Genomic DNA, 27,956 nt, shown 5'->3' with positions numbered 1-27,956 from the left:
CGGTATAATAATTTCTATTAAAAGACAGACAGTAATATATAACAGATATATAGGTCAATGACTGTGTATGACAACAAAGTCAGGACACACAAAAGATGAAGTTTATTATGTAAGATTTAGGACACAAAATTAATTACAGCTAAGGCCATGGTCATTTATTTATTTCCATGCATTATTATGTCAAAGAGTTTTTCATTTCATTTTTTTTCACTTCTGAATCTCAAATTTTCACTGTGCGATCGTTCATATAAGCCTTTTTTGCATCAGCAGTTAAATAAAAATGTATGCACATACCTTAAACACTAATGTCTCAGCTTCAGAATATGTATTTTTGCATGGTAAAATAATAAAAATAAAAATACTTCAAACTCATAATGGAATGCAAGTAATAAAAAAAAGCAAAAAATGTAGGTATCGATACAATGTTTCTGTACATTGTATGAAAAAAAATTATCCTAAATGTTATTTAAGGGAACTTAATATCAGAAGGCAGGTTTGATGTGGCTTTTATTGTGCTGGACTAGTAGTTTTCACATAATCAAGCATGAAAATATGTTTCATTACAATACATGGCAGATAGGACCAAAACGGGAACATTTTCATTCTATTATTTTCACACTTGGAATCAATTCATGGTTTGTCAGTTCAATTGGAGAACATTTAAATAATTCACATTTTGCAATTCGAAACCAGCTTTAACCGATTTTAATCTAGGATTTAAAAACTGTGGGAAAAATTCAAGATTTTCTCCACCCTGAACATCACAGGAAAAGTAAATAGTGAACAACATTGCTCCCTCATTTCATTCATTAATACATGTCAGATGCATTGTAAACAAAGGCACACAATTATATTCACAATGTTTTGGATTTAGACCCCAGCTAATTCAAATCAGTATATTGAAATCACAAGTGATCTTGCATATTATGTTCTGTTACTAACCTCACTCTCATACAGATCCAGAACACAGTAAAAAGCCTTTAACGTAAGCATAGAGCTTTTGCAGACCATTGGATTTTTTTAGTGGTTTACATGAGTGTAAATATGTGCAAAAGAAGTCAAAACCTTACAGGGGCCCTTGTAGGGACAAATAAAAAAAAATACATAAAACAAATAGAAAGGAACATGGTAAAAGAGCAGGGAAACTAAAAGCTGGCACATTCTTCGTGGTGTTGAAAAAAAAGAAAAGGCACATACAAAAAAATTAGGATCAGGAAAGTGAAAATTAAATCTTGAAAGAAAGTTGTCTCACGGCCCCTCTATTGGCCCCAGATGTACAGTGCTGAATTGGTCTCAGGTGATGACATTGGGACCTCTGCGTCCAGTGCGTTCATGGATGTTCGAGAGCTTTAGAGCAATGGCAATAAGCGGGCCCAGCACAACCTAAAATGATTAATAATATAATTAGTAATCATTAGTTAGTAATAACATTAGTTAAGTAATTAAATGAGAAATCCCCCAAATTGTGACTGCAAAAGACTCAACAAATAAGAGTTTTCTGATACAATAGCAACAATAAAGCCACATACAGTATTTAGCAGTCCCTTATTATTAAGGATGACTATGTATGTGCTATTTCATATATGTAGATAAAACATATGACTTTTACTTAAATCTCCTGTTGTTTTAGTTCTGACAAAGAATTTCAAGAAGTATTTACCTGAGTCTCTCTGTTGTGTCTCTCTGGATCTCTCTCGTAGCTCTCAGCATAGATGCGGATGGTGGCTCCGCCTCCAGCTCCCGATCCACTGAGTCTGAAGATGATTCGAGAAGAGTCTGTGAATATGATCCTTAGGCCCTGCAGGGTAAGAGCAGTAACAATATTTACAATGTATTTTATCAGCCCAATTGTTCTTTAAAACCAAGGACTTTAATATGCATTGTATTTGCTTTTGATGCAAGTGACTGCCAAATGCATAACTGTAAATGAATGCCCCAAGTTTGCTTGGCATTTTGGTTTTTGATTCCTCGGCTGGTTGTGCCACTGTAATGCATAGGAAAAACTAAGCCCCTAATATGTTTGCTGTCTCAGTTTTTTCTGTCTCTGTGTACAACCTTTACAACTCTTTTGAAACGCGATCTGGAGAGAAACATGGCTCCACTAAGATTTTGCACACGGGAACATTTGTATCCATAATAATCTCCAACAGATGTCATAACTCAATTCCAAAAAGTGTTCAGTGTGTTAAGTAATCGAGGCAGAATAATTCAGGGAGGCAGACAGGGTTTGGCCGGGTAACTTGGTCTGGTTAGTCCCCTCTGATAGTGTACTTCATCTGAATGCGTCTTTTTCTAGTGATGTTCATTCCAACGTTGCCTCTAAATACCTCTTTTACAAACAAATTATACACTGTCAGAAAAAAAGGTACATAAAAGTTTTTTTGTGGCTGGGTGGTACCCTCAAAGGTACATTTTTGTACCTTTATGGGTATACAACACATTGAAATGTTGTACATTTTGGGGTACAATATTATACCCTGATGACCAATTGTGTTCCTTCAGGAATAATTTTGTACCAGTTAAAGGCGGGGTGCATGATTTTTGAAAAGCACTTTGGAAAAGGGAGTCGGTCCGAGTACCAAAACACACTTGTAGCCAATCAGCAGTTAGGGGCGTGTCTACTAACCGACATTGTTGCCTGGGTTGCGTATGTGTGGGGCGTGTCTATCAAAATAAGGTCCAGATTCTATTGGGGTAGGGGTGTGTTTGTTTAGGTGATATCAAATATCAACATTGGCTTTCAGAGATCATGCACCCCGCCTTTAAATTTAACTTAACTGTACCTTTAAAGGTACACAATAGGTCATTAAAGTACAGTAATGAACCCAAAAAGTTACAACATTATATTATGTTTAGTATACCTGTAAAGGTACAAAACGGAACCTAAGGGTACCACCCCAGTGACAGAAAAGGTACAGTTTGATACCTTTTTTACTGACAAGATAATGACATACACTCAGATTTAAGCTGGAGCCCATCCCCTCTGGTCCCGCCCCTGGATCCACCCCTGCAAGGGAGCAAACAAAAGTGGCTTAAAGTTTCCTTCTGGATTATTCTGCTATTACAGTCTCAACCCCTCTGACCACCACAGACTATGTGTGCATGCGTGTGTCAACATCTCCGACAGCTGAGTGTCTCTCCATTGGCCCTGACAAACATGCAGAAAGGTGGACCAGGACAGCTGACACCATCCGACGCTGTGTGGAATGCCTGTTGTAATAATACACACTCAGCTGTGGACACGCTGGCCGCATGACTGAAGTGACTGTGCTGGTGTGGTCAGTGGGTGAAGGCTCGGAGTCTGATCGTAAGGATGGGCCGTGACCTCTTGTCGCCAGTCAGTGTGTCACACATCACATTAAAAGATGAGGCGAGATGAGAATCGTTGAGTCTGTGACCATTTTCTTATTACAAACATACTGAGACATAAAGGAGAAGTAAACGAGGCGTTAAAAATGCAGAGGTTTAGGGGTTTAAACTTTGGCCACTAAAGTGCTTTGCATCCTGGTACAGCAAATCTAGGCTTATCTACTACAACATTCTTCTCCTTCAGCTCTCATTACTATCAACCAAATGCACATCTCCTTGTGCTTTAGCACGTCCTCCAAAGAAGGAGAGAGAGAGATGTAAGTTTGAACAGATCCCAGAAATTTGTATATTGTTTATTTCAACCATGTCATACAGTATACTGTACACACATAAGCTGCTTAGTGTGAATGTTGATGCCCAAACATGGAATCCCACTCGATCTGGTATCCACCGGGTGGTCCGTATGCGCAACAGGGAGCATGCCATGCTGAATCGCTTATAATTGCAGAGCATAAACCCTTAATGTTGAACAAACCCCTGGCAGCTCTTTAAACGAAGAACTAAACTGCAAAATCTCGACCATTTCCCTATTATATTAGATAAATAATGCACGGTGTGAGACCAATGCGAACATTTGTTTTCAAAATCGCAACCATTTACAATGGTTCAGTTAAAAATAATTGTGGACATATGTTGGAAACATTCATATTCTGTTGTTTGGTCAGTTTCAATCATGATTGTGTATGCAGTTTGTATGTCATCGGCACCATTTCACAATAGAAGATATTTTCAAACCTGTTGAGTATTTATAGTACGCACATAAAGTTTCTTAAGAGGCGAATGACTATCTCTCATGTTCATATTCCCTTTATAAAAGCGTCCAGAGCAGGTGGGGCAGAGGGGAGGCCCTGTTGGGGACCGGGTGCTGAATGTAGCCGATGCAAAACCAAGGCTAGCTTTAAAACAAACCTGTTTCCTGGACACACTCCCGTCCACGGGGTCGATGTACTCAAAGTTGTCAGCCTTCTCCACGCTGTAGACGTTATTGCCTACTGCAAACTTCTGACTGGTAAAGGTTTTATCAGTGATAACAGCCTCCAAATCTCTCATGAGGCAGTACGCTGTCCTGCCTTCCACCCCATCATAGTCGAATCTGTGAGGTACAAACAAACAAAACAGTACATCAAAATAAAAAAAGGGTGCAAAAAAACCCATACTAGCTAATAGATAAAAGTTTCCTTTTTTTCTGGAGAGCTCCTGGGATTTTGAAAGCAACAGGAAGTCAACAAGTAAAGTTAAATATGGTAAATGTGGGAAATATGTATGGGAAAAACTAAACAATCCAGGAACATTAAAAGTTTCAGCCTACACTGAATGGAGAAAAGTTATATAAAGGTTAAACATACAACCAATGCTAAGGACAAATGAGTCCTGATCTCAAAAAACTCTTATTTACGTGTTGGGGATTTCGTATGAATTGGTGAATTGAACAAACACTATGATTATTTGAAGAGTTTGGTTCCAAAACACGATTAACCTCATTTAAAAAAATGAGTTACCATCAAAATCAGTATTGTATCAGGTCAGTATTAAAAAGTAATTCTTAATTTTAAGCAAGATTCGATATCTGCCGTGTTATTCTGTCATCTTTTCTCTGTTTTTCCCAAAACTCGATAAACGGCAGTCCTCCTCTGCAGAATGCAATAATTCGGTTCAACAAATCACAGGGCACCATTTCACGTACTGTAAACAACAATGGTGGCCCATTGAATACACACAGAATCTAAGTTTTCCTCATCTACTTCGTGATTAACAAACAAACAAAAACAAAATAATACTTTTGATAGCATTGATAAATCTGTGGGGGGGCGGCAGTGGCCTAGTGGTTCAGGTAGGTTGTCTACAAAGAAAGCTTGGTGGTTCAATCCCCGGCTCCACCGGACCAAGTGTCGAGGTGTCCTTGAGGAAGACACCTAACCCCAGCTGCTCCTGACGAGCTGGCTGGCGCCTTGCATGGCTAACACCGCCGTCGGTGTATGAATGTGTGAGTGAATGGGTGAATGTGAGGCTAATTGTGAAGCGCTTTGGATGGCCATAGGTCTGTTAAAAGCGCTATATAAATGCAGTCCATTTACCATTTCTGTGGCGGGGAAGAAACGTAAGCCAATCGGGTGAAGGAAAAATGCCGGCTGTTGCTTGTTCTCACACGACAGCATCAAGCTTCTATCATGCTAACAGATTGACCCTAGGGGATCTTATGAAAAACTTTCCATTATTTTAGTCAAAGTCAATGAAAATCGAGCAGGACCAAAACATTTTACAGCTGATCGCGGTCAAAAAAGTTAAGCGGCGACGCCACAAGGATAACAGCAGCAATGACAGTGTTCTTAATATGACGAAGTAAGTGTTTTGATTAATGCCATTAATGTTTAATTTTTTTATCAGGGTATAACACTAGTCAACTAAATGAATATAACATGGCAAAGATGAATGCACATTTATATATTGATTCAATATATTTATAGCTATATGAAAAGTTCCAATCAGGATTCAGGCCCCACCATAGCACAGAGACAGCGTTGCTTAGAGTTACAAATGACCTCCTATTAACATCCGATCGTGGTGAAATCTCAATTCTTATATTACTAGACCTTAGTGCAGCATTTGACACAATAGACCACAGAATATTACTCAATAGACTAGAAAACTATGTTGGTATCAGTGGTCAGGCGCTAGCCTGGTTTAGGTCATATCTAACCAATCGCTATCACTTTGTTTATGTAAATGAGGAAGAGTCATATCACTCCCTGGTTAAATACGGTGTACCGCAGGGATCAGTTTTAGGTCCTATCCTGTTCTCGTTATACATGTTACCCCTAGGAGACATTATCAGGAAACATAACATAAGTTTTCACTGCTATGCGGATGATACCCAGCTTTACATCTCCTCGCATCCCAGCGAAACACACACGTTTTCTAAGCTAAAAGACTGCATTAGCGATGTTAGTGACTGGATGGCACATAACTTTCTTAAGCTCAACTCCAATAAGACAGAGGTACTTATTATTGAACCAAATCGCTACAAACATAATATGTCAGATTACAAATTGCACATAGATGGCTGTACTGTGGTGCCATCTTCCACGGTTAGGAACTTAGGTGTGATGTTCGACAGCAACTTATCCTTTGATAGTCATATCGCCAACGTCTGCCGCACAGCATTCTTCCATCTTAGAAATATCTCAAAAATACGCCATATACTGTCTACATCTGACGCAGAGAAGCTTATTCATGCTTTTATGACCTCTAGAATAGACTATTGTAACTCGCTACTCGGGGGATGCCATTCAAATCAGATCAACAAGCTTCAGCTAGTTCAAAACGCTTCTGCAAGGGTACTTACTCGATCTAAGAAGTATGACCACATAAGCCCAATTCTGGCATCTTTACACTGGCTACCAGTTAAATATCGCATCCAATTTAAAATATCACTAATCACCTACAAAGCTTTAAATGGCTTAGCACCCTCATATCTTAGAGAATTACTATCAGAATACAATCCATCACGCACACTACGGTCGCAAAATTCTGGCCTATTGATTATCCCTAGACTATCAAAAGTGTCTAAAAGTGGAAGATCCTTTTCCTACTTAGCCCCTAAGCTCTGGAATGATTTACCAACCGATGTCCGAGAATCAGACACAGTCGATCATTTTAAATCTAGACTTAAAACTTTTCTCTTCAACAAAGCATTCGCATAATTTGTCTAGTAAAGGTTCTTAACTCGCAATAGTTTTTTTTTTCACGGAACAAAGCACTCACGGTCATAACACAGACCAACCAAATAAATAAATAAAAACCTTTTCTGCATGAACACTTAAAATGAATTGCATTAAATAGTTTGCCACCGTTTGCCACTGAACCTGCATTAACGACGACAGTGGGGCTTCCGGCCTTAGTCAAACGGTTTGGCACGTATGGTCGGGTTGCGATTTTGGCGCTATCGTAAGTCTTATGAATAGTATGCCATACATACCCGTTTGCCACTGAACCTGCATTAACGACGACAGTGGGGCCTCCAGCCTTAGTCAAACGGGTTGGTATGTATGGTCGGGTTGCGTTTTTCGCGCTTTCGTGTGTCTTGTGAATAGTATGCCATACATACCCGTTTGCCACTGAACCTGCATTAACGACGACAGTGGGGCCTCCAGCCTTAGTCAAACGGGTTGGTATGTATGGTCGGGTTGCGTTTTTCGCGCTTTCGTGTGTCTTGTGAATAGTATGCCATACATACCCGTTTGCCACTGAACCTGCATTAACGACGACAGTGGGGCCTCCAGCCTTAGTCAAACGGGTTGGCACGTATGGTCGGGTTGCGATTTTGGCGCTATCGTAAGTCTTATGAATAGTATGCCATACAGACCCGTTTGCCACTGAACCTGCATTAACGACGACAGTGGGGCCTCCAGCCTTAGTCAAACGGGTTGGCACGTATGGTCGGGTTGCGTTTTTCACGCTTTCGTGTGTCTTGTGAATAGTATGCCATACAGACCCGTTTGCCACTGAACCTGCATTAACGACGACAGTGGGGCCTCCAGCCTTAGTCAAACGGGTTGGTATGTATGGTCGGGTTGCGTTTTTCGCGCTTTCGTGTGTCTTGTGAATAGTATGCCATACATACCCGTTTGCCACTGAACCTGCATTAACGACGACAGTGGGGCCTCCAGCCTTAGTCAAACGGGTTGGTATGTATGGTCGGGTTGCGTTTTTCGCGCTTTCGTGTGTCTTGTGAATAGTATGCCATACATACCCGTTTGCCACTGAACCTGCATTAACGACGACAGTGGGGCCTCCAGCCTTAGTCAAACGGGTTGGCACGTATGGTCGGGTTGCGATTTTGGCGCTATCGTAAGTCTTATGAATAGTATGCCATACAGACCCGTTTGCCACTGAACCTGCATTAACGACGACAGTGGGGCCTCCAGCCTTAGTCAAACGGGTTGGCACGTATGGTCGGGTTGCGTTTTTCACGCTTTCGTGTGTCTTGTGAATAGTATGCCATACAGACCCGTTTGCCACTGAACCTGCATTAACGACGACAGTGGGGCCTCTCAGCCTTAGTCAAACGGGTTGGCACGTATGGTCGGGTTGCGTTTTTCACGCTTTCGTGTGTCTTGTGAATAGTATGCCATACAGACCCGTTTGCCACTGAACCTGCATTAACGACGACAGTGGGGCCTCCAGCCTTAGTCAAACGGGTTGGTATGTATGGTCGGGTTGCGTTTTTCGCGCTTTCGTGTGTCTTGTGAATAGTATGCCATACATACCCGTTTGCCACTGAACCTGCATTAACGACGACAGTGGGGCCTCCAGCCTTAGTCAAACGGGTTGGCACGTATGGTCGGGTTGCGATTTTGGCGCTATCGTAAGTCTTATGAATAGTATGCCATACAGACCCGTTTGCCACTGAACCTGCATTAACGACGACAGTGGGGCCTCCAGCCTTAGTCAAACGGGTTGGCACGTATGGTCGGGTTGCGTTTTTCACGCTTTCGTGTGTCTTGTGAATAGTATGCCATACAGACCCGTTTGCCACTGAACCTGCATTAACGACGACAGTGGGGCCTCTCAGCCTTAGTCAAACGGGTTGGCACGTATGGTCGGGTTGCGATTTTGGCGCTATCGTAAGTCTTATGAATAGTATGCCATACAGACCCGTTTGCCACTGAACCTGCATTAACGACGACAGTGGGGCTTCCGGCCTTAGTCAAACGGGTTAACACGTATGGTCGGGTTGCGATGTTTTTGGCGTTTTCTCCTGGTCCTGTAAATGGTATACAATATAGACCCGTTTGCCACTGAACCTGCATTAACGACGACAGTGGGGCTTTAGGCCTTAGTCAAACGGGTCGTCAGGTTTCATTTTCTCTTAAAGATCGGAAGGCGACCCTTATTTACCATATATACCCTCGCATTGGGCCCCCAATTTGCTAAATCCTCAACTGTGGATAACATAATTATGCCGCAATATTTAGTCTGTCTGGAACTAAGCTGAGTTAAACCACATCACTGTGTGACACTTCAATACATATGAACGGCCGCTACGCTAATACGATTTTGTTTTTCTCTCCCTGTCTCGTCCTCGACCCGAGGACGAGACAAACAGACCCAGTCCCGGTAGATGTGAAAGTCGGCACACCTCTGATCTACTGGCTGTCCTTCAACGTTATGCCCAGCTGATACCTGACAAACGATCACCGGCAGAACCGCTTAATCTCCGCTAAATCTCCATTTCCGTTCTCCCAAGGGTTTTTCCCTCCTAGGACTTATTTTTCCTCGGATAAAAGCCCGGGGGTTTTTTTTCTCCTAGGGGGTTTTTCACCCCGGGGAGGCAGCCTTTTTGGGCTTTACCTAGCTTCCTCTTCTATACGTTGCTTTAGTAATACGTGCAATTATAATATTGAGTCATAGCCGCAGCAAATTTAACTGCTCATGCTATCATGTATTTTGTTGTGCTATCTGTCGTTTTCTGTGCTTTTCACTGCTTCTATTTATGTAAAGCTGCTTTGAAACAATTGACTTTTGTGAAAAGCGCTATATAAATAAAATTTAATTGAATTGAATTGAATAGCATTTTGAAAAAAAAAATATCAGTTTTTGTAATAAATCTTTAAAATTAAATTATAGATTTAAATTTTTAATGTTATTATAACCTAAAGATGCTATGTGAAAGTTCTTAACAGAAAATAGTGGTTTTCATCTTGTGACTTTCTTGGTATAAAAACAAATTTTTACCTAACTTAGTCAAAATGGATTTATTGCATTTTGGAACCAAACTCTTTATTTGCAAAAGGCATAAAAAACCACACCTAATCCTTAAAGGAATAGTTCACCCAAAAATGAAAATTCTATCATCATTTTCTCATGCTCTTGTTGTAACTATGATAGTTAAACTATCCCTTTAACTCTTTCCCCGCCAGCGTTTTAAAAAAAAAGTTGCCAGCCAGCGCCAGCATTTTTCTTGATTTTCACAAAAGTTTAATGCCTTCCAGAAAATGTTCTTCTTTAAATATATAAACATACAATATATCAGATGAAAGAACAGACCCTCTGCTTTAAAAAAAAAAAAAAACTGTTTCATACTACCTTCATTAGCTCTTGTAATCACCTCTCAAACATGGGTAGGTTTCTTCAAAAACACGCAATTTTGAGCAAAAAGCTGAGATAATTCCATTTTTGCGAAGGACTTTTGATAGAGATCAGATGCAGAGCGATCTTTAAAACATACACGGAGTTCTTTCTCTTTCACGTGAGGCACTACTTCCGGGTTGTATAAGTTGCGGAAGTGATAATAGCGGTATTGCAGATAAGCCGGAAAATCTCGTCATTGGCGGGGAAGCGTTTTCTCTTAATTGACGAGATATCTCGTCAATTTGCGGCGAAAGAGTTAACATCACTTGGGCGAAAGCAGATAGTACTAAATGAGAATTTTTACGAATTAACCAAAATATTGTTTTGTCTTTGAAGCAGCTGCTTTATGTTCGGTTAAAAGTGTGAGCTTACCTGCAAAAGTAGTTGCGGCCCAATTTGGCCCAGTGATCCCTCACTATCTCCTCCACCCCTTGTTTACGCACAGCCATGATGGATAACCACACCAGAACCGACCACAGGCCATCTTTATCCCGAATATGGTCTGAACCTAAAAGAAATGACAAAACAAGAAAGATACAGAGAATCAAAACTTGTCTGTATCTGGAAATGAAAATATTAAACACGCCACACACAAGTTGTTAAGCCTTATGTCCCAAATAATTTCTCTTTGAAGCTGAGATGGATCAGGAGATGATAATGAGAAAATTACAGCCCATCCTCCGGGTTAAGTATCCATCTGCTTGATAACATCTATGCGTGACATCTCTTTGACTCTGTTCTTTGATCCGGTTCATTTCATGTAATCAGGTGTCAGTAGAGATGGAGAAGCCGGTCTGACAGCTGTACTCTGTATGTGACCTATATGCTACAATAATGAAACACTCTCAGGTCAAGTTCATATCAAAGCAAAGACTGTTCTCTAAGCCAGTGCTTTAATGCTACACAATTAGTCCTGACCGCTCAAATCAATAAAACAAGACGAGGTTTTCTTCAAAAAGGAGCGAACCAAAATCTGATTTGGTTTTCAAATTCAAACTTTAACACAAAAAATCTAATATGAAATCTGATTTGTTTGCTCAGACGGTGTAGTTAATATCTGGTAAATCTACATTGGTTGCTATGGTAACGATGTAAGCATCTGCATAATGCCAAGAAACATACAACTGAAAGGAGCTGTCAGCATCAACATAAGATAGAAAATTTTACATTTTAGACTTGATTATGTCTTTCATGGCCTTTTACTGTGGTTCTCAACACTTAACTTAATAGATAACATATGGTGAATGCATGCATCTCTACTATAGCATTGTATGAGATTATCAGTAGCCTTGAACATGTGAACAGGAAAACATCCTACAGACAGGGGACCTATGATAACCCTTTAATCCTGTTGCAAAGTAAAAACATGGTGAATAATGACTAGGGGGCTCATCTGACACCTATAAACAATGCAATGTGTGTCCCTCAAGGTCTTTGTGGCCATGTAAAACCCCACAAGCTTTACAGATCACCTCTGTCGCCAAGAGAGCCGAGCGTCTGTCTGCCCAGCAACACGATTCAGCGCCAGTTAAATCATTCCACAATCAGCTGCCAACCAAAACACAACCATTCAATAACAGAGAGGGTCTCTCCTTTACGTAAGGGTGTATCTTCAGCTATGGGGCACTTTTGGCACAGTGAGCTATTAGAAACAAGCCACCATACTTTTCACATTTGTTTTTGTCAGACAAAATCTCTCATGTACTGTACATTACAACTCAACTGAAATAAATAAAACGATTAATGATAGCTGCATTATTTTCTATACAAACTGAAGTTATTGCTTCCACATTTAATAGATTTATATACCGTACTCCCCCCACTGTCATACTATTTTGCATCTAAGCAACAAACAAATTCAGGAAATCACTCATAAGTAAGAGTTCAAACATTTTCAATTTAGGTTTAATGGATAACAAATGTAAATGACATTTTTGCATGCAGTGTGACCACAAAAAGCTTGTTGTTAGTTTATTCAAAGTCATTCTGTTTTATTGCCATGCAGAGTCAAGAAAATGTGTTATCCAGGCCCAACGCTGTGCAATACTGGGTTAAATTCAATAGTTTAAACATATCTGCATAAACACACGATCACGCTCGAAAAACAGAATAAGGCTTTAATATCCTCGTGAAAAAAATGCTATTTGATGGCACCCACCTGCTCCAAAGCTCTCTTCGCCACAGAAGGAACACCTCCCAGAGTCCATCAAGTTGCCAAAAAACCTCCAGCCTGTGGGAGTTTCATACAGAGCTACCTTCATAGCCTTAGCAACCCTGCAACAAACAGGAAGCGTGAGCACTCTCCAGTGCGAATCCACCGAGAGTTTATCTGGACAAGATTAAATCTGAAAGAAACTCCTGCTGTGTGTCATAGGCTATCAGTATCAATCCTTTTTAAAGTGTGTCTCAAACTGTAAAAGTAGTTTCTTAGCCAATAGTCAGTAGGTAAAAAACTGACCTCAGTCAGAATAACGCATTCATAAATAATATTAATGACTCGAATAACATGATGTTACATGTAGATGAGAACAGGAGGGAAGACAACAACAGCAGATGAATAATGATTTTCTCTGAAGGTTAAATGCTCAACTATAACAAGATAGATTTAGTGATAAGATCATTTAATGCAATCTGTGCAGTGGCGGTCGGTGACTTCTTATTTCGAGGGCGCTCGATGCGAAGTTCATCACAACATGTATTTAGCCCGTCATGTTTGTGGTTCGTAATTTCAAAATATGTGTTCTGCGCGTCGAGTGATCCTATGTGCATCACGTGTCTTGTCAAAATAAGTGCCTGCTGCAGACGCGTCTAAAAGGTTTATGATAAAAGAGATGCTCGCGTTTGCCAGATACTCACATAATTTCATGCGTAATCAGAGTTTACTGTTAAGTGAGTGTCTTGCGTGTATTTTGTGAACGTAAGCGTCTCTTTTATCATAAACGGTTTTCACGTGTGTGCAGCAGGCACTTATTTTGACAAAACACATGATGCACATGGTTCACATGACCCAACAAAGCAGTCACGAGCCGCCACTGAGTCATTAAATTCTACATGTATGCATTTAGCAGACACTTTAAGCCAAAGCAACATACAAGGTACATTGTATCAGTACAGTCTGTGTACCTTTGCAATACAAATGTAATGCTCATACCAACGGAGCTACAGAAACTCATTTCTCTACACAATTCTCTACATACTTTTGATAGTACACCCGGTCCTTTGGTCTAATACATTAATCAAACTACGTATTTTGCCTGTTTAACCCAGTACCTTTAAAAGGCAAAAAGCAGAACCATGCTGACAGCTTGGCTGACATTTGTTTTGATATTGAGCCATGTGTCTGGAGGAGCAAAGTATACTTTACTCTTCTGCATGTACACAGCTGCTAAACTTCCCGAGCTGTCACTAATTTAGAAAATGAATGCAATGAATTCAAGTAAAACTTAAAATACTGTGGTACAACATTTTAGCTAAAGGAATAGATCACCCAAAAACGAAAATTCTTTCATAATTCACTCATCCACATGTCATCCCAATATAAACATTCTCTGGGTTAATTTCACCCAAAGGCTGGGGTGTCCTTTTTGGAGACAACACTGGGTTGAAAATAGGCCCGTATATTTTAGAGTGACTTTTTTTGGGCTAACATAAAGTTTTTTTTAAATATACATAATTTTATATACATAATAGGTCGCAAATGAATCTCCATAAAGCACATCAATCACAAAAGTAATCCAAACTTCAATTAATTTATAAATGTCTTCTAAAGCAAAGCAATTTGTGTTTGTAAGAAAATTCTTCATATTTTTACAGTGACAGTGACATGTTTTTGTCAAGTATGGAAAGCGTACTCAAAATGTAACCTCTGCTTTTAACCCATCCCAGTGAGTAGTGAACACATTCATTGCAAATCGTGAACACACACACACCCGGAGCAGTGGGCGGCTATCCCTACAGCGCACGGGGACCAATTGGGGTTAAGGTGCCTTGCTTAAGGGGTCCTCAGTTGTAACCTGCCGTCCATCAGACTCAAACCGGTACTCTTGGCTGCTATGACTGCCCCTTTTAGCTTATTGATAATGCAAATTAATAATTTCAAATCTCTTTAGTCTTGGCATATCTTATGACTAGTTTTCATTTGATATTTAGTTACAAAATCGGCATGTCATCAAATTTCAATTTAGAAAACTTTGTGTTCAACTGAAGAAAGAAAGTCATACACTGGGATGGCATGATGGCGGGAACATTATGAGAATTTGGGGGTAAACCAAGGGGAGACCTTACGATCTCAATTTTGAAGCCAACACGGAAGTGACTTAAACTGCTCTCCATCGATTAACTGCTAGAGAGGCTTCAAAAGGGAGTCAATCCCATAGACTCCCCATGCTAAAATGCCCAAGTTTACGAAGTAATGTTTACAGCTTGGTACAAAAGGTGTTTTTGGTCTACTGTATATAGCCAATTTTGGCCTTCATGACATTTGTGAGGGGGGTAAATTTTTTAATAAATATATCAAGCCTTAAAGCTCTGCATAATTAAGGGCGTGGCTACCTGAGTGACATGTAAACTGCCGCTCTGCTGTGACTACTGTCAAGCTAGGCGGGCGTGGTTTTAACAACCAGGCACCTCAGCTCCACCCACGTCCAGCCTCTGCCCTTTTCGGTTATCCACGAGTGACGCACTGCCAAGGCAGGGCAGCGCCAACTATTGGCTTTAAAGAGTAACTAAACACCTGGTCAGAGCCTGACTTCACCCACTGGCAATATTTGAAAAATGCAAGAAAATTGGGCAGACCCCAACGGAGATACGAACGTGACGAAAATGAAAATGACGAAATGAGCTCGTACCAACTTAAGTGTGTGGTGAGATCGTAACAAGAGTGTGGTTAGCTTGAACCTAATTACGTAGAATCGTACCACTTAAATCACGCGGTACCGCAACATCCAACAGGAAAATTCAACTGCAGTAGCCATCGTTCAACCTGAAGAGGGCAGCACTCAGATGTTTCTACACCATATTGTAGCATTGAAACATTTTTTACCCATATGTCAAAAAAGTTACTCAAATCAATGAACAGAACTAATAAAGCCCCATTCTTACAGATCATTAACTAAAGAAAATGGTTTAGGGTTTAGTTACACTTTAAAATAGCTGTTCACAAACCTATGGGTCCATATATTTTTACAGAAGTGGGGTAAACTATTCCTTTATAATTGGGTTTATAAAAGATAATAGGTATAAAGCACTGCATTACTACCCAAAATGTCGGGCTATATTTTCAACCCAGCGCTGGGTCAAAAAGGGACAAACCCACTGGGTTGTTTTAACCCATTGTTGAGTCAAAATATAAACATTTTCTGAGTTCATTTAACCTGACGGCTGATGTTGTCCCTATTTGACCCAATGCTGGGTTACAAAATAGCTCAGCATTTATATAGTGGATGTGGCTATTTGTTAGAAGTTGAGAGTCAAAGGGAAGGAAGAGCCACTGTGGGCAGCGTGCTGTACTATTACAGAGCAAAGTTACGAGGTGATTCAGTTTCAAATACCAGCTTAAGGTCAATCCCAGTTTTGTTCCCTTCTCTCCTCCCCTGACACTTCCTGTCTCTACTCCTCTATCCTGTCTAATAAAGCTCAAAAATGCCCTGATAACAGACAAACATGCAAAAAAAACAAGTAGAGAAGAGCGATTAAAGCCGCCGGCTCTGTTTGTTGCTTTTGGGTGCTTGGCTATATACATAACTATTTTCAGACTGCAATTTGGCATTATGGGTAATGAGTTGTCGAGATCCCATCAGATGAAGAGACAAAAAAGAGCAAACCCAAGTAAATGAAAGGGCTGGGATGCAGCTGTTTACTCATGGGTGGAATTACTAAATATGGGAAAACAAGTGTTACTCACTCCAGGGACGCAGAATAAAATAAAATCTTGGCACACGGACAGCAAACTGGAATCTTTGACCCCCTTGACTTGTTTTTGATGATTTATTCTCATATTAGCGGCCAACACAAGCAACACCACGCCTAACCCAGCAACTAAAATATTCTGTGTTTGCACTACATGCGTTCAAATGTTATTGTGGGATTGCATTTAACCGAACAATTCTTTATGTTTCGAACATAACAAAGGAAACATTTGGAAAATAACACGCCTTGATGGATTTTAAAGCTAGAAGCAGCTGTTCCTAACCACAACCTGGCAATGAAACCCAATTATCAGTTGGCAGCCATGTTTGCTCGAGTTGACAGACAGTTTCAGTTTTCATTCAAAGTCCTTAAATTAAACACTTTTAAAATCCAGCAGAGCTTGAAATTGCTCAATCGCAACATAAACAAAAACACAAAGTTTAAGGTTTGACTACCTTGTAAAGTTGAATCCTGCATTACATGCAGACGACGCAGGTTGAACAAAACCATCAGGCCTTCTATTTAACAAAACATGCGGAAAGTAAAAAGTACAAGTTTTGTTTTAATCAAACAAGCCATTTGATTTATCTGTTTATGCATATTTCAACTCAAACATATCTCATTTGAGATCGTCTGAAATTATGTTTACAGCGAGCCCACAAGGGATACCTCATAGGTTACAGATTGTGACTGCACAGTTAATATGATTTGTGTTGATAGCACACATTTCAACAGTTCATCTTCAGTGCATGGTCACGTTGGCACACACTCCTATTCCCTTCCCATGTGTAGAGAGCAAGGCAGATGTTTCCTCTCAGTCTCCATCTTTTACTTCCCTTACACAGAGCTCAGTGTACACACGCCAGACCAACAGCGCACGCGCGATTCGTCAGATTTGTCTCCAGTTCTCTGGCACTCCACAAATGCACGCTTTTGAGAGATTCATCATGTAAACAGCCATGGACTAGAGCTCGCTTGACTCCTAAAAAGGTTTACAGCAGCTAAGATGCCTCGCCCCAAAAACTCAAATCTCCTGAGACAGTTCACATTGCAGATAAACAATTCAGTTTACACACGCTTGTGCTGTTCCAGCCCGCTGTTCTTTCCCATACAATAAAAGTGATTATATAACGTCACTGACATGACAAAAATGGTCCTATAAAAGGATGTAAAAAGCAGTTTTGTTACATTGCGGTTTTATAGGGCAGATTTATGTGGGGAATAAGTCTTCCCTTCTGTTGCAGATCTCAAATCAGAAGTTTGATGTTGTGATGTTTGGTCACAGGCCATGTACAGTAAGAATCAATGGTGTTGTGTGCATTTATGCAATGTGAGATTTTCAATGACTTGCATATGTTTTTGTGTTGCATAGCTTAAAGGGACACTCCAAGTTTTTTTAAAAATATGCTCATTTTCCAGCTCCCCTATAGAGTTAAACATTTAAGTTTTATTGTTTTGGAATCCATTCAGCTGATCTCCGGGTCTGGCGGTACCACTTTTAGCGTAGCTTAGCATAATCCATTGAATCTGATTAGACCATTAGCATCGCGCTTAAAAATACCAATAATGATATCACGCAGTGCCCGAAAATAGTGCCTAATATCATTGCGCCTGCTGCAGCCATGTTACGGCATTAAAGTCCTTGATTATTACGCCAGAATGAGAGTATAGCTCCTAGCCATATCTGTCTAGAAAATCCCAAATTTAAATTTTCCGTTGTTCTTAGTACACGTTGTAACTACAGAAAAGTCAAGTTTTAAAGGGATAGTTCCGCCAAAAATGATATTAAACCCATGATTTACTCACCCCCAAGCTGTCCGAGTTGCATATGTCCATTGTTTTTCAGACAACCACATTTTTGGATATTTTAGAAAATGTTTTAGATCTTTCAGTTGATTAAATGTAATGTTACGGGGTCCAAAAAAGTGAGTCCATCCTTCACAAATTAAATCCAAATGGCTCCAGGATTATAAACAAAAGTCTTCTGAGGGTAATCCGCGCGGTGAAATATCCCATATTTAAAACTTTTTTAACGAAAATAAATACCTTCCGGTAGCGCCGCCATTTTAGACTCCTCTGTATTCAGGAGAGAGTATTAGCGTAGCGTACGCACTTTTCTTAGTGACGTATGACAAATTCTGAGGGCGGGGGCACAGAGCAGCAGCAGAGTAGCCTCCGTAGGCTGCGTAAGCTCTCATCCTGAATGCGGACGCGACTAAGATGGCGGCGCTACCGGAAGGTAGTTATTTACGTTAATAAAGTTTTAAATAGGGATATTTCTACAACAACACCACACGGATTACCCTCAGAAGACCTTTGTTTATCATCCTGGAGCCGTTTGGATTTATTTTGTGAAGGATGGACGCACTTTTTTGGGACTTGAAGGTCGTGGACCCCGTAAAATTACATTTAATCAACTGAATGATCTAAAACATTTTCTAAAATATCCGAAAATGTGTTTGTCTAAAAAACGATGGACATATGCAACTCGGACAGCTTGGGGGTGAGTAAATCATGGGTTTAATATCATTTTTGGCCGAACTATCCCTTTAAATAGGAAAAATATTGAAACTCTTTGGTTATTTTTTAGCGCGGTGCTAACGGTCTAATCAGATTCAATGGATTATGCTAAGCTATGCTAAAAGTGCTAGCGCCAGATCCTGAGATCAGCTGAATGGATTCCAAAACGATAAAAATCAAATGTTTTACGCTAGGGGAGCTGGGAACTGAGCATATTTTTAAAAAAGTCGAGTGTGCCTATTAGAAGACTAATACTCTCAAAAAAGGGTACCAAGGCTGTCACTGGGACATTACCCTTACAAAAAGTACACATTTTGTCCCTAAAGTACATACATAGTGGTGCCACAAAGGTACATATCTCTATATGGTACAGCCAAGCGTGCCGCACAAGCCCTGAAAAGTGAAGCCAAAATGTCTCGATCGTCCCCCAGTGACTGGTCCTAGTATATGTCATAAACCCCGCCTCCCCCAAGTTATTCAATGGGACTTGAGACCAACTAAACAATTTAATTATACTTCAGTTATCTTTTTTCCGAAGCTGGTTTCTGTCATTTACTGTAGTTTTTAGAATAAGTTTGTTTTTAGCTGTTATTTAATGCTATAAAAACGGTGGTGTCATGTCATGATTGACAGCTGTGATATGCACATTCTGCGAGAGCGAGGGCGGGGCCTTGATTTTGCGGCTTTCCTTCCTGCCCACTACTGCGCAGGACTGGTCCCGAAATCGCTACTTCGCCAACTCAAGACCCAAGATGTCAACGCCGCCTTCTAATGGAATAGAGCGAACGGGCGGCGTCCATCTTTTTTTACAGTCTATGAGTACAGCACTATAGCGTAGAAGACTCACATGGGTATGTTATAACTTATAAGGATCTCTTTTATGATGCTTTTTTGAGTTGCTTGGACATTTTGCCACATTATGAAAATTAAAGGGGTTGAGATGACACAGGGAGGGTACATTTTCAATTTTGGGAGAACTAAAATTTCAATGATTTTAGAATATGTTGATTTTGGAAAGCATTTTTGAAAGCCAATTCTCTTTCCATCATGATTATTTTTCATAATCAACTAAAAAGTACAATTTATTTTTAACAAACACCGTCTAATTGTCTGAAAACATTATTTATCTCTCACAGTACAAGATCATGTCTCACATCTAGCAGGTCGTAACCATGATGCGCCCTGAAAGTTATTTTTAGTGGGGTGAATGCTCTCTGCATTAGTACAGGGTTGAGGTAACACTGTTATTCTTAGGGAGTGAGTCTCTGCACTCCACCCATTGCCAATGCTTCACTGCTCAGTATCTTGAACTGGAGAGATTGAGAAACTCACTTTGTTGAAAAGGACTGAGGGATAATCTCTTCCCTGATCATCTTATCAAATATTTTAAGAGTTGCCTGGCTGTTCTTTAAACATATCTGAATTGGAGAATGCGATTCCATCACATGAGAGCAAGAGACAAGTCCTATCAAAAACATCCACTCCTTTTTCTGCTAGTGTTTTAAGCAGCATGAGTGTGTTACCTGTCAATGGCCGTGCTGGTTGGCATGCTGCGAGCGAAGCCTCGTACCCCTCTCTGATTAAAGTAAGGGATGCAAGAGAGGTTTGCAGCCATCACTGCCAGTGAATCTGATGGGCTCACAAAGAATCCATTCTGACCCATAACCATATAGCGGTCCTGATCACACAAACACAGTGAATATTAATTTTGATTGACAGACATAATTCTTCATGATTCTTTATACGATAAAGCAATGTTCTACAGTAAACTGATTTGGTATTCTTTTACTAAATATTTATGTTCTTGTGCTACATATACAGTATATTCTTATAAAAAATATTATAAAAATAAATAACTATTGAGGCTTTTTGTAATTATAAATAATTATTAGATGATAAGAGTTAAGCACCCCATCTGCATCGAAAGCGGCACCGAAGCCAAATTCGCCTCCCTTCATGGATTCCACCAGTGATCCGGCAAAAGCAGGGTTTGGGTTAGGATGTTGGCCTCCAAAGTCCTCCAGAGGGACACAGTTAACAGCAGAGTTCGCTGGGGCTCCAAGCTCATCACATAGGATTTTTCGAACATAGGGTCCCATGACTGAAAGAGAAGATATGAAGAAGATATCAACATATTAGCAAAGTACTGACAGATGTTCTGATAGGAAATTTTGTTTTATCAGGTATGTGCTTGTATGGCAGGGCATCTCCGGGGATCAAGGTCAGATATTATATTTCATAAAAGTCTAGTATAAAAATAGCTAAAAAAAAAAGGAAAAATCGAGAACCGAATCGAATTGTGACCTTTGAATCAGAAAATTTAATTGAATCAAGGATTTGGAGAATCGTGACACCCCTAGTTCTGACGATTATTTGGAATGATACAAATTAATGTCTTTGTGTTAGTTTATTGATTAAAATGGTCGCGTGTGATGCGTGACCTTTCGACATAATAGGTCACGCTGATGCGTCACATGGCTAGTGCAAGTAAAGAAGTTGTGGTTTAAAGCAACACTATGTAGTTTTTTACCTTTAAATAATGTCAATAAAATTATTTCAGTGATAGAACAACTTTTAACTGGACAAATTGTACTGTTGCTGCAACCTGAGCAGCCTCCTAGCTGCTACAAGCACACTCTGAAAAGTGGCGGTGGAGGGTAGGAAACACAGCTCCGCCCCTCCCCCTGCCTGCAGAAGAGTGTCTGATACCAGGCACTGTTGCGCTTTTCAACCACATGGGGGAGCTGTAAGTCTTTCTACATGGAAACTACATATTGTTGCTTAAAAAGTGCATTTCTTTTTCTTGCTGAAAATGAAAATCGCTTTGCTAGATAAGATCCTTATGCCTCGTTTGGGATCGTTTAAAGTTCTTTGAAGTCCCATGAAACTGCAATTTTAAACTGCATTTATACTGTAAACTGTTGAGGTTCAATAAAGTCTATTAAATTAAGAAAAATCCTGGAATTAATTTCTTCTCGACTGAACAAAGAAAGACATCAACATTTTGGATGACATGGGGGTGAGTAAATTATTGGGATTTTTTAAAGAAAGTGGAGTATTCCTTTAATTAACATTAGCACGAATTAATACTTGTTGATAAACTATATTGTTCATGTTAGTTAATGCATTTACTAATGTTTACTAATATAACCTTATTTTAAAGTGTTACCAATAATTTTAATAAATGTAATCTTTGTTAATTAATAATTAATGCATCCTGTTAATCTACAAAAACATAAAATACTGAAGTGCAAATAGTATCTACCAGTATAGATAGCACCTAATTACTATTTACACTTATTGCAAATGTAATATTTGTATTTATTAAATATAACATATTTTCACCTACCACAAATAGCATATAACTTAAATATTCTGATATTGTCACGTAGTATAATTGGAATATACTGCAAAGAAAATATGCTATTTTAAAACCATATATCGCTATTTGCACTTAAAACAGGAGTATAGCAGATTTTTTTATGTGTACGTGAACTTACGCGCACAGTCGAACACACAGTCTTGAAAGTATAGTTTATTTGACTTGTACGTGTGCACAGACATTCGACGCATGCACATTGCAACAAAATGCAATGCATCTTCTGGGCTACATACTACATTCTCCTGTAGGCGCATGAGCGACCTATGCGTTCAAAGTACACGCAGTTACAAAAATCTATGCAGATCCTTATATGCGTAAAAGCAGAACTATACTTCTAGCTTTAGTGTCAATAGTATCACAGTAACAGTTTACGCTATTTGCACTTAGTGTAAATAGCCGCTGCCTTAAATACTTGTGAAAATAGAACCTTAATTTTCCTGGAAATCAAATGGTACAGCACTAAGCAGTTCAAAGGTCATGGGTTTGAGTCCCAGGGATTATACTGATGAAAAATGTATACCTGTCATTTTGGATTTTAAAGGGATAGTTCACCCAAAAATGAAAATTCTGTCATCATTTACCCACTCTCATGTTGTTACAAATTTGCATAAATTTCTTTGTTCTGATAAACACGAAGGAAGATATTTTGAAAAATGTTTGTAACCAAACTGTTCGTGGACCCCATTCACTTCCATAGTAGAAAAAAGAATACTATGGAAGTGAACGAATTGTTTGCTTGCTAACATTTCTCAAAATATCTTCTTTTGTGTTCATTTGAACAAAGAAATGTTTGCGGGTTTGTAACAACACTAGAGTGAGTAAATAATGACAGAATTTTCATTTTTGGGTGAACTATCCCTTTAAGCGTCTAAAAAGAAAAGAATTGTAAATGTAAAGAGGTTTACCTCCGTTCATAGCATCTATTCGAATTTTCAGCTGTTCTGGGCCTGTCAGAAAGCTTTTGATCGCCCCAAAATCAAAAATCCCACGCAGCATGTTTAGATAGATCTCAACAGAATCCACAATCTCAACTGGAAAACAGAGTTATAGAGGACATATTTATTCCAAGTAAATAAATAGATTGTAAATATGACATTTGCAAAAAAGTAGCACCTCTGAATGGCTTAAACTTGTTCTCCAAATCAAAGTCATGACGGCCAAGGCGGGACAGGTCGATGTGGAGGTCAGGGCAGATGGCATATTCCTCTAGCGTGCGACTTACCTGGTGGATCCTTTCCATTACAGTGTCAGGAGACGGTCCTGAAAACAAAGAAAAAACCCACACATGGCTCCATCTAATAATCAAGTTGTTAGTAACAGGATTGCAATAAAATGACAAGAGACAGCTCCACAAAGGTGATGTTAGGCTGACTTTGCGATTCTCTTTAAGGCTGATGTGGCAGACTGCATATTCCAAGCACTGTGTCATCATTTTCAACCTGTAAGAGATTGCAGAGTGTGCATGCCGCGTGCCGTGTACAACAATGTTCTCACCTCCATTAGCAACACTGAATTTGATGCCAAAGTCTCCTCCTGGGCCTCCTGGACTGTGGCTTGCTGTGAGGACAATCCCACCTATGGCTTTTATCTTTCTGATGATGCAGGAGACAGCTGGGGTTGACAGGATCCCATTGTGTCCAATGACCAGACGTCCTATCTGAAATAGATGGATCTGTGAATCCTTCTGATTTTAAATTACTTTTATGCATTTTTAACAAACACTTTTATCTAAAGTGACACCTATAGTGTTTAAGTTCACATTGTTTTATTAGTATGCATGTGGAACTTTGCATTGCTGATGCAGCCATAAATTTTGTTGGCATATTCACTTATACTCCCTTGTAGTTAGGCATCCTGCCATTATTTGTAGTTGTGAAGCTAAATGTGTGTAGATGTGTATCTATTTTATATCACGTAAGGATAAATAAAATAAAAATTCGGAAAGATTCTTCAGATCCAGAATAAACTCTCTTCGTTTCCAGACCTTGACCTGTCACGTTGGGGTTATCATAGCATTGTTGCATCTGAGGTGGGTTTAAACTTGCAGCCTTCAGAGGCGCCAAACAGGGCTACTGCTGCATACCAGATTGACAACTACATCAGTCTAGTAGTTTGTTGCTTTGGGAATGACTCGGGAACAAAAAAGAAACAGACATCTCTTTGCCTGCAGGAGGCATAAATTATAGCTTGGCATTTAATGCAGGCCGGACATACAGCCCTATTAAATCGGCTTTGTACTACTGACATATTCTTGTTATTTCCATGTTTCTACTCTTGCAACAGCAGCCTGGACTCATCTCAACAACTTTGTGACTCATTAAGCTTTACAAGATCAGCCACTTTCTATTAATAGTGAGTTATTTGGCATCTCTCACTCAAGCGTTTATAATGATGACCAAGTGCACTATCCCTATAGGCCTTTGTCATCATTACTTTTATGTTAGACTAATATGATAATTAAATACCTTATTAAATCGATGCATTGCATTGCAGTCCCATTGCTTTTACTTGCATGTCTCGGTTAGGTCTCAGCGAGTGCAAACTGTATTCCTTAGCAAACTTTGAGCACATTATCCATATAAGGTGTTGCTGCTGTCTCTGTATATTTTGCCTCTTCGTTTGTATCAAGAATGATATATATTTAAATGAAGACACTTGGGAAGTATAATATGCACTTTAAAAAAAAAAATTGTACTTACATTTTTAAGTTTAATCAACTAGGATTTACAAGTCATCTTGAAAGTGAGGAGATGATGTATGTTATTAAATCAAGTTAAATTTGCTTTAGTTATGTCAACTTTAGTGTATAAGTAACAGAAACTCGTCACTAGGCAAAACTTGTTGAAAATACTTGATTAAACTTAGAAATTTAAGTTCAAAAATATTTTTAACAGAAAAACTAATTAAAGCATTATAAAATCATTATGCTATAAAGGTTGTTGAACAGAGTTGATAAAAGCCATATGGCTTGTGGCCATGCTATGGGTTTCCCTACGGTTTTAATGTCAACCTGGAGAGGTCAAAACAAGGAAAGAGGAAACCAAGTAGGAAGAAGGTGGATAAGATGCTTTCTCTTTATGCATTAACTAAGCTTCTGTTAAGTAACGGAAACAAAATATGCAGCTCAGCCTGCTATACATGCCTGAGATAAGAATAGAGATATAAACTCTTGTTTCATCTTCCACCAGCATCATACAGTCTTTCTGAAATTTTAAACTATAATTTTACACACTATTAATCGAGTCTGACTCAGAATAACTAAACTAAACATCACCAAGCGCATACAAATGATGATCTGTAACTAATATTTAATAAATGCATTTCAGATGTGTGTATTTTAAGAACACTTTTAATAAAATTGAATAGATAAAGGGGGGTTAAAGTAGATCAAAGGATCTATTAAGTTTATTGAATGCTTTTAAAATATTTTAAATAAGTGGTCTTCCAGCCAGGACATGCATGGGATTTATGTTTCACTGTTACGAAAATACATTATAACACCATCTTACCCCGTTGGCAGCTGCCATTTGTACGATGACTTCTGTGGCAGTTCGGCTGAAGTATCTGCCATCGCTGCCCACCACCATAGTGCATCCCTGACGGTCCCTTAGGTCGATAGAGGACAGGACACTTTGGATGTAGTTTTGAAGATAATTCTTCTTACTTTCAAATACAGCTGTCTTCTTTCTCAGCCCGTTTGTTCCTGGTCTCTGGTCATCGAAAGGGCTAGTTTGAATAGTCAAAATGGGTATTGGATTAGTCTCCATGATCTTCTGAAACGCTCCGGGACGCGTCTGAGGATTATCTTCTTATTCTTCAAAAAATGTCCACACACTAACAAAGAATGAAGTGCGATGCAAAGTGTCTTAAATATCCCCAAAAGCAACGGGACACTGGGTTCTCAAAATTGCGAAACAGAGGGGTGCGCCACAGCGCAGTGCGCTTTAGTAAAAGAGTGGATTATTGAGACGCGTCCTGTGACGCTTCTGTGGAAAACGAGCGCGCGACAGCTGACTTCTCATCGCACCAGTTCGGAGAGTGGTATACAGACGGGGAAAACACAGAAGAGATTAATGTAAAAGTAAAAGAAATCGTCCAAGATATTGTGTAACGTTCACCCTCACCTCTTTCCTTTGCGGCCACACGCACATTTAGCTTGATTATTGCATGGAGGATACAAAACTAAAAAATCACCTAACGCTCTGGCCAAAAATAACCTATGATGTGGGGGAATGAGAAGTGCCGCTGCGCTACTGCGTAAAGAGACGCCTGTACTGTCCACAGTGGCGCTCTGTAGCGCAAAGATCAGTGCAGGTTCTCACCTACGTCGCACACTGGATATAATCTCTCATGAGATCATGTAGAATTGACAATAGGTTGAGTGAGATATCAGTTTTAAGTTTGTATGGTCACATTCAGAATCATACAGGAGTGATGTTTGGTACGACGACTCCACACAGTTTACGAAATGTTATAAATTAGGAATAAAATAGGAAGAAGTCTCTATGGCACGGTTTCACAGACAAGGCTTAAAAAACAACTTGCAGTGACAGACCCTAAAATATAGCAGTGGAATTGTTTTGTCTCAAGGTGCACACCAGTATAAATAAACTAAATGTCCCATTAATAAACGCTTACTCATGGGCCATGGCTTATAAACCCTGTCTGTGAAGGCCTTAAAGTTTAACTAAAATGAATTAAGATTAATGATAAAATATATATCAAATTAGAGCCAACGTTTTTTTCTCGTAAAAGTTAACCATGTAAAATTTTGTCATTCAATATTTCCCATCTACACACTTTCATAATGCAAAAACATATTAAAGCCCACTATAGTAAATACTTAACTCTATAAAGTGACAAAGTAAAATATAAATTTGTTCAAGCCAATTCACTTCAGTGGGTCTTGACATTTTTGGAAAAAGGAAAATGTCACTAATATCACGCGCATCAGTCTCCCTCTTGTGGACATATAGATGTGGTTAAACATCGTATGACGGCAATAGGGAACATTTGTAGTGCTGAAATACTTTACAAAAATGCCTTTAGCATTATTTCATGATCATTGACCCTCCCTTTACACAACAAAAAGTGTCTTACAAAAGTTAAATCAATATATTGTTTCAGTCTTTTTGCGAATCTTTTTGTAGCAAATTCCCAACTATACAAGATCCAGTACTTTTTTGTTGGCCTTATTTCAGCAACTTTAAAAAAAATTTTTTACTAAACACGCATAAACATCATTTACTTAAAAATACAAACATGCACACACACGTTACTCACATATTATTTTAGCTATTTTAGCATTAAATACAATGTTATTCGATATTAGCCATTAATATGCTTAAAGCAACTAAAAAAGACCAAATGTAGGAGCATGTCAGAACCTCTGCCAGTGTCCCAAAATGGTCGGACCCCAGAGGGTTAAAACAACATTTTAGTTTCCAGCCTTTATCGTCTCACTATTTTTTTTTAAAGTAATTTCCACGCATTTTTTTGTTTTAAACAATTAACCTGTTAATTAACCCCAAACAGGTTAAATATTTAATTTTTAACAAAAAATTATAAAATAATAATTAAAAATTAATACCCTATTTTTTAACTAAAATTAAAATGCTAGGCTACAGGTTTATTTCATCCAAAATTA

General features: G+C 39.2%; 1 protein-coding gene across 1 annotated transcript; it reads right to left on the bottom strand.

Moving 5' to 3' along the window:
- Positions 1-79: 79 nt before the first annotated feature.
- Positions 80-26,559, bottom strand: pgm5 (phosphoglucomutase 5). Its single transcript, XM_065247218.2, has 11 exons — positions 25,819-26,559; positions 23,804-23,966; positions 23,423-23,569; positions 23,215-23,340; positions 20,838-21,028; positions 20,451-20,605; positions 12,659-12,774; positions 10,873-11,008; positions 4,279-4,462; positions 1,661-1,798; positions 80-1,383 (listed from the first exon to the last, which is right to left on the bottom strand). The coding sequence occupies exons 1-11, from the start codon at positions 26,074-26,076 to the stop codon at positions 1,294-1,296; spliced, it is 1,704 nt and encodes a 567-aa protein (XP_065103290.1). The 5' UTR covers positions 26,077-26,559; the 3' UTR covers positions 80-1,293.
- Positions 26,560-27,956: the final 1,397 nt, after the last annotated feature.

The sequence above is a fragment of the Paramisgurnus dabryanus genome, chromosome 11 (assembly GCF_030506205.2).
Source record: "Paramisgurnus dabryanus chromosome 11, PD_genome_1.1, whole genome shotgun sequence".
Taxonomy (NCBI): domain Eukaryota; kingdom Metazoa; phylum Chordata; class Actinopteri; order Cypriniformes; family Cobitidae; genus Paramisgurnus; species Paramisgurnus dabryanus.
Note: the sequence above shows the minus strand (reverse complement) of the source record. Positions and strands in the feature narration are given on the sequence as shown.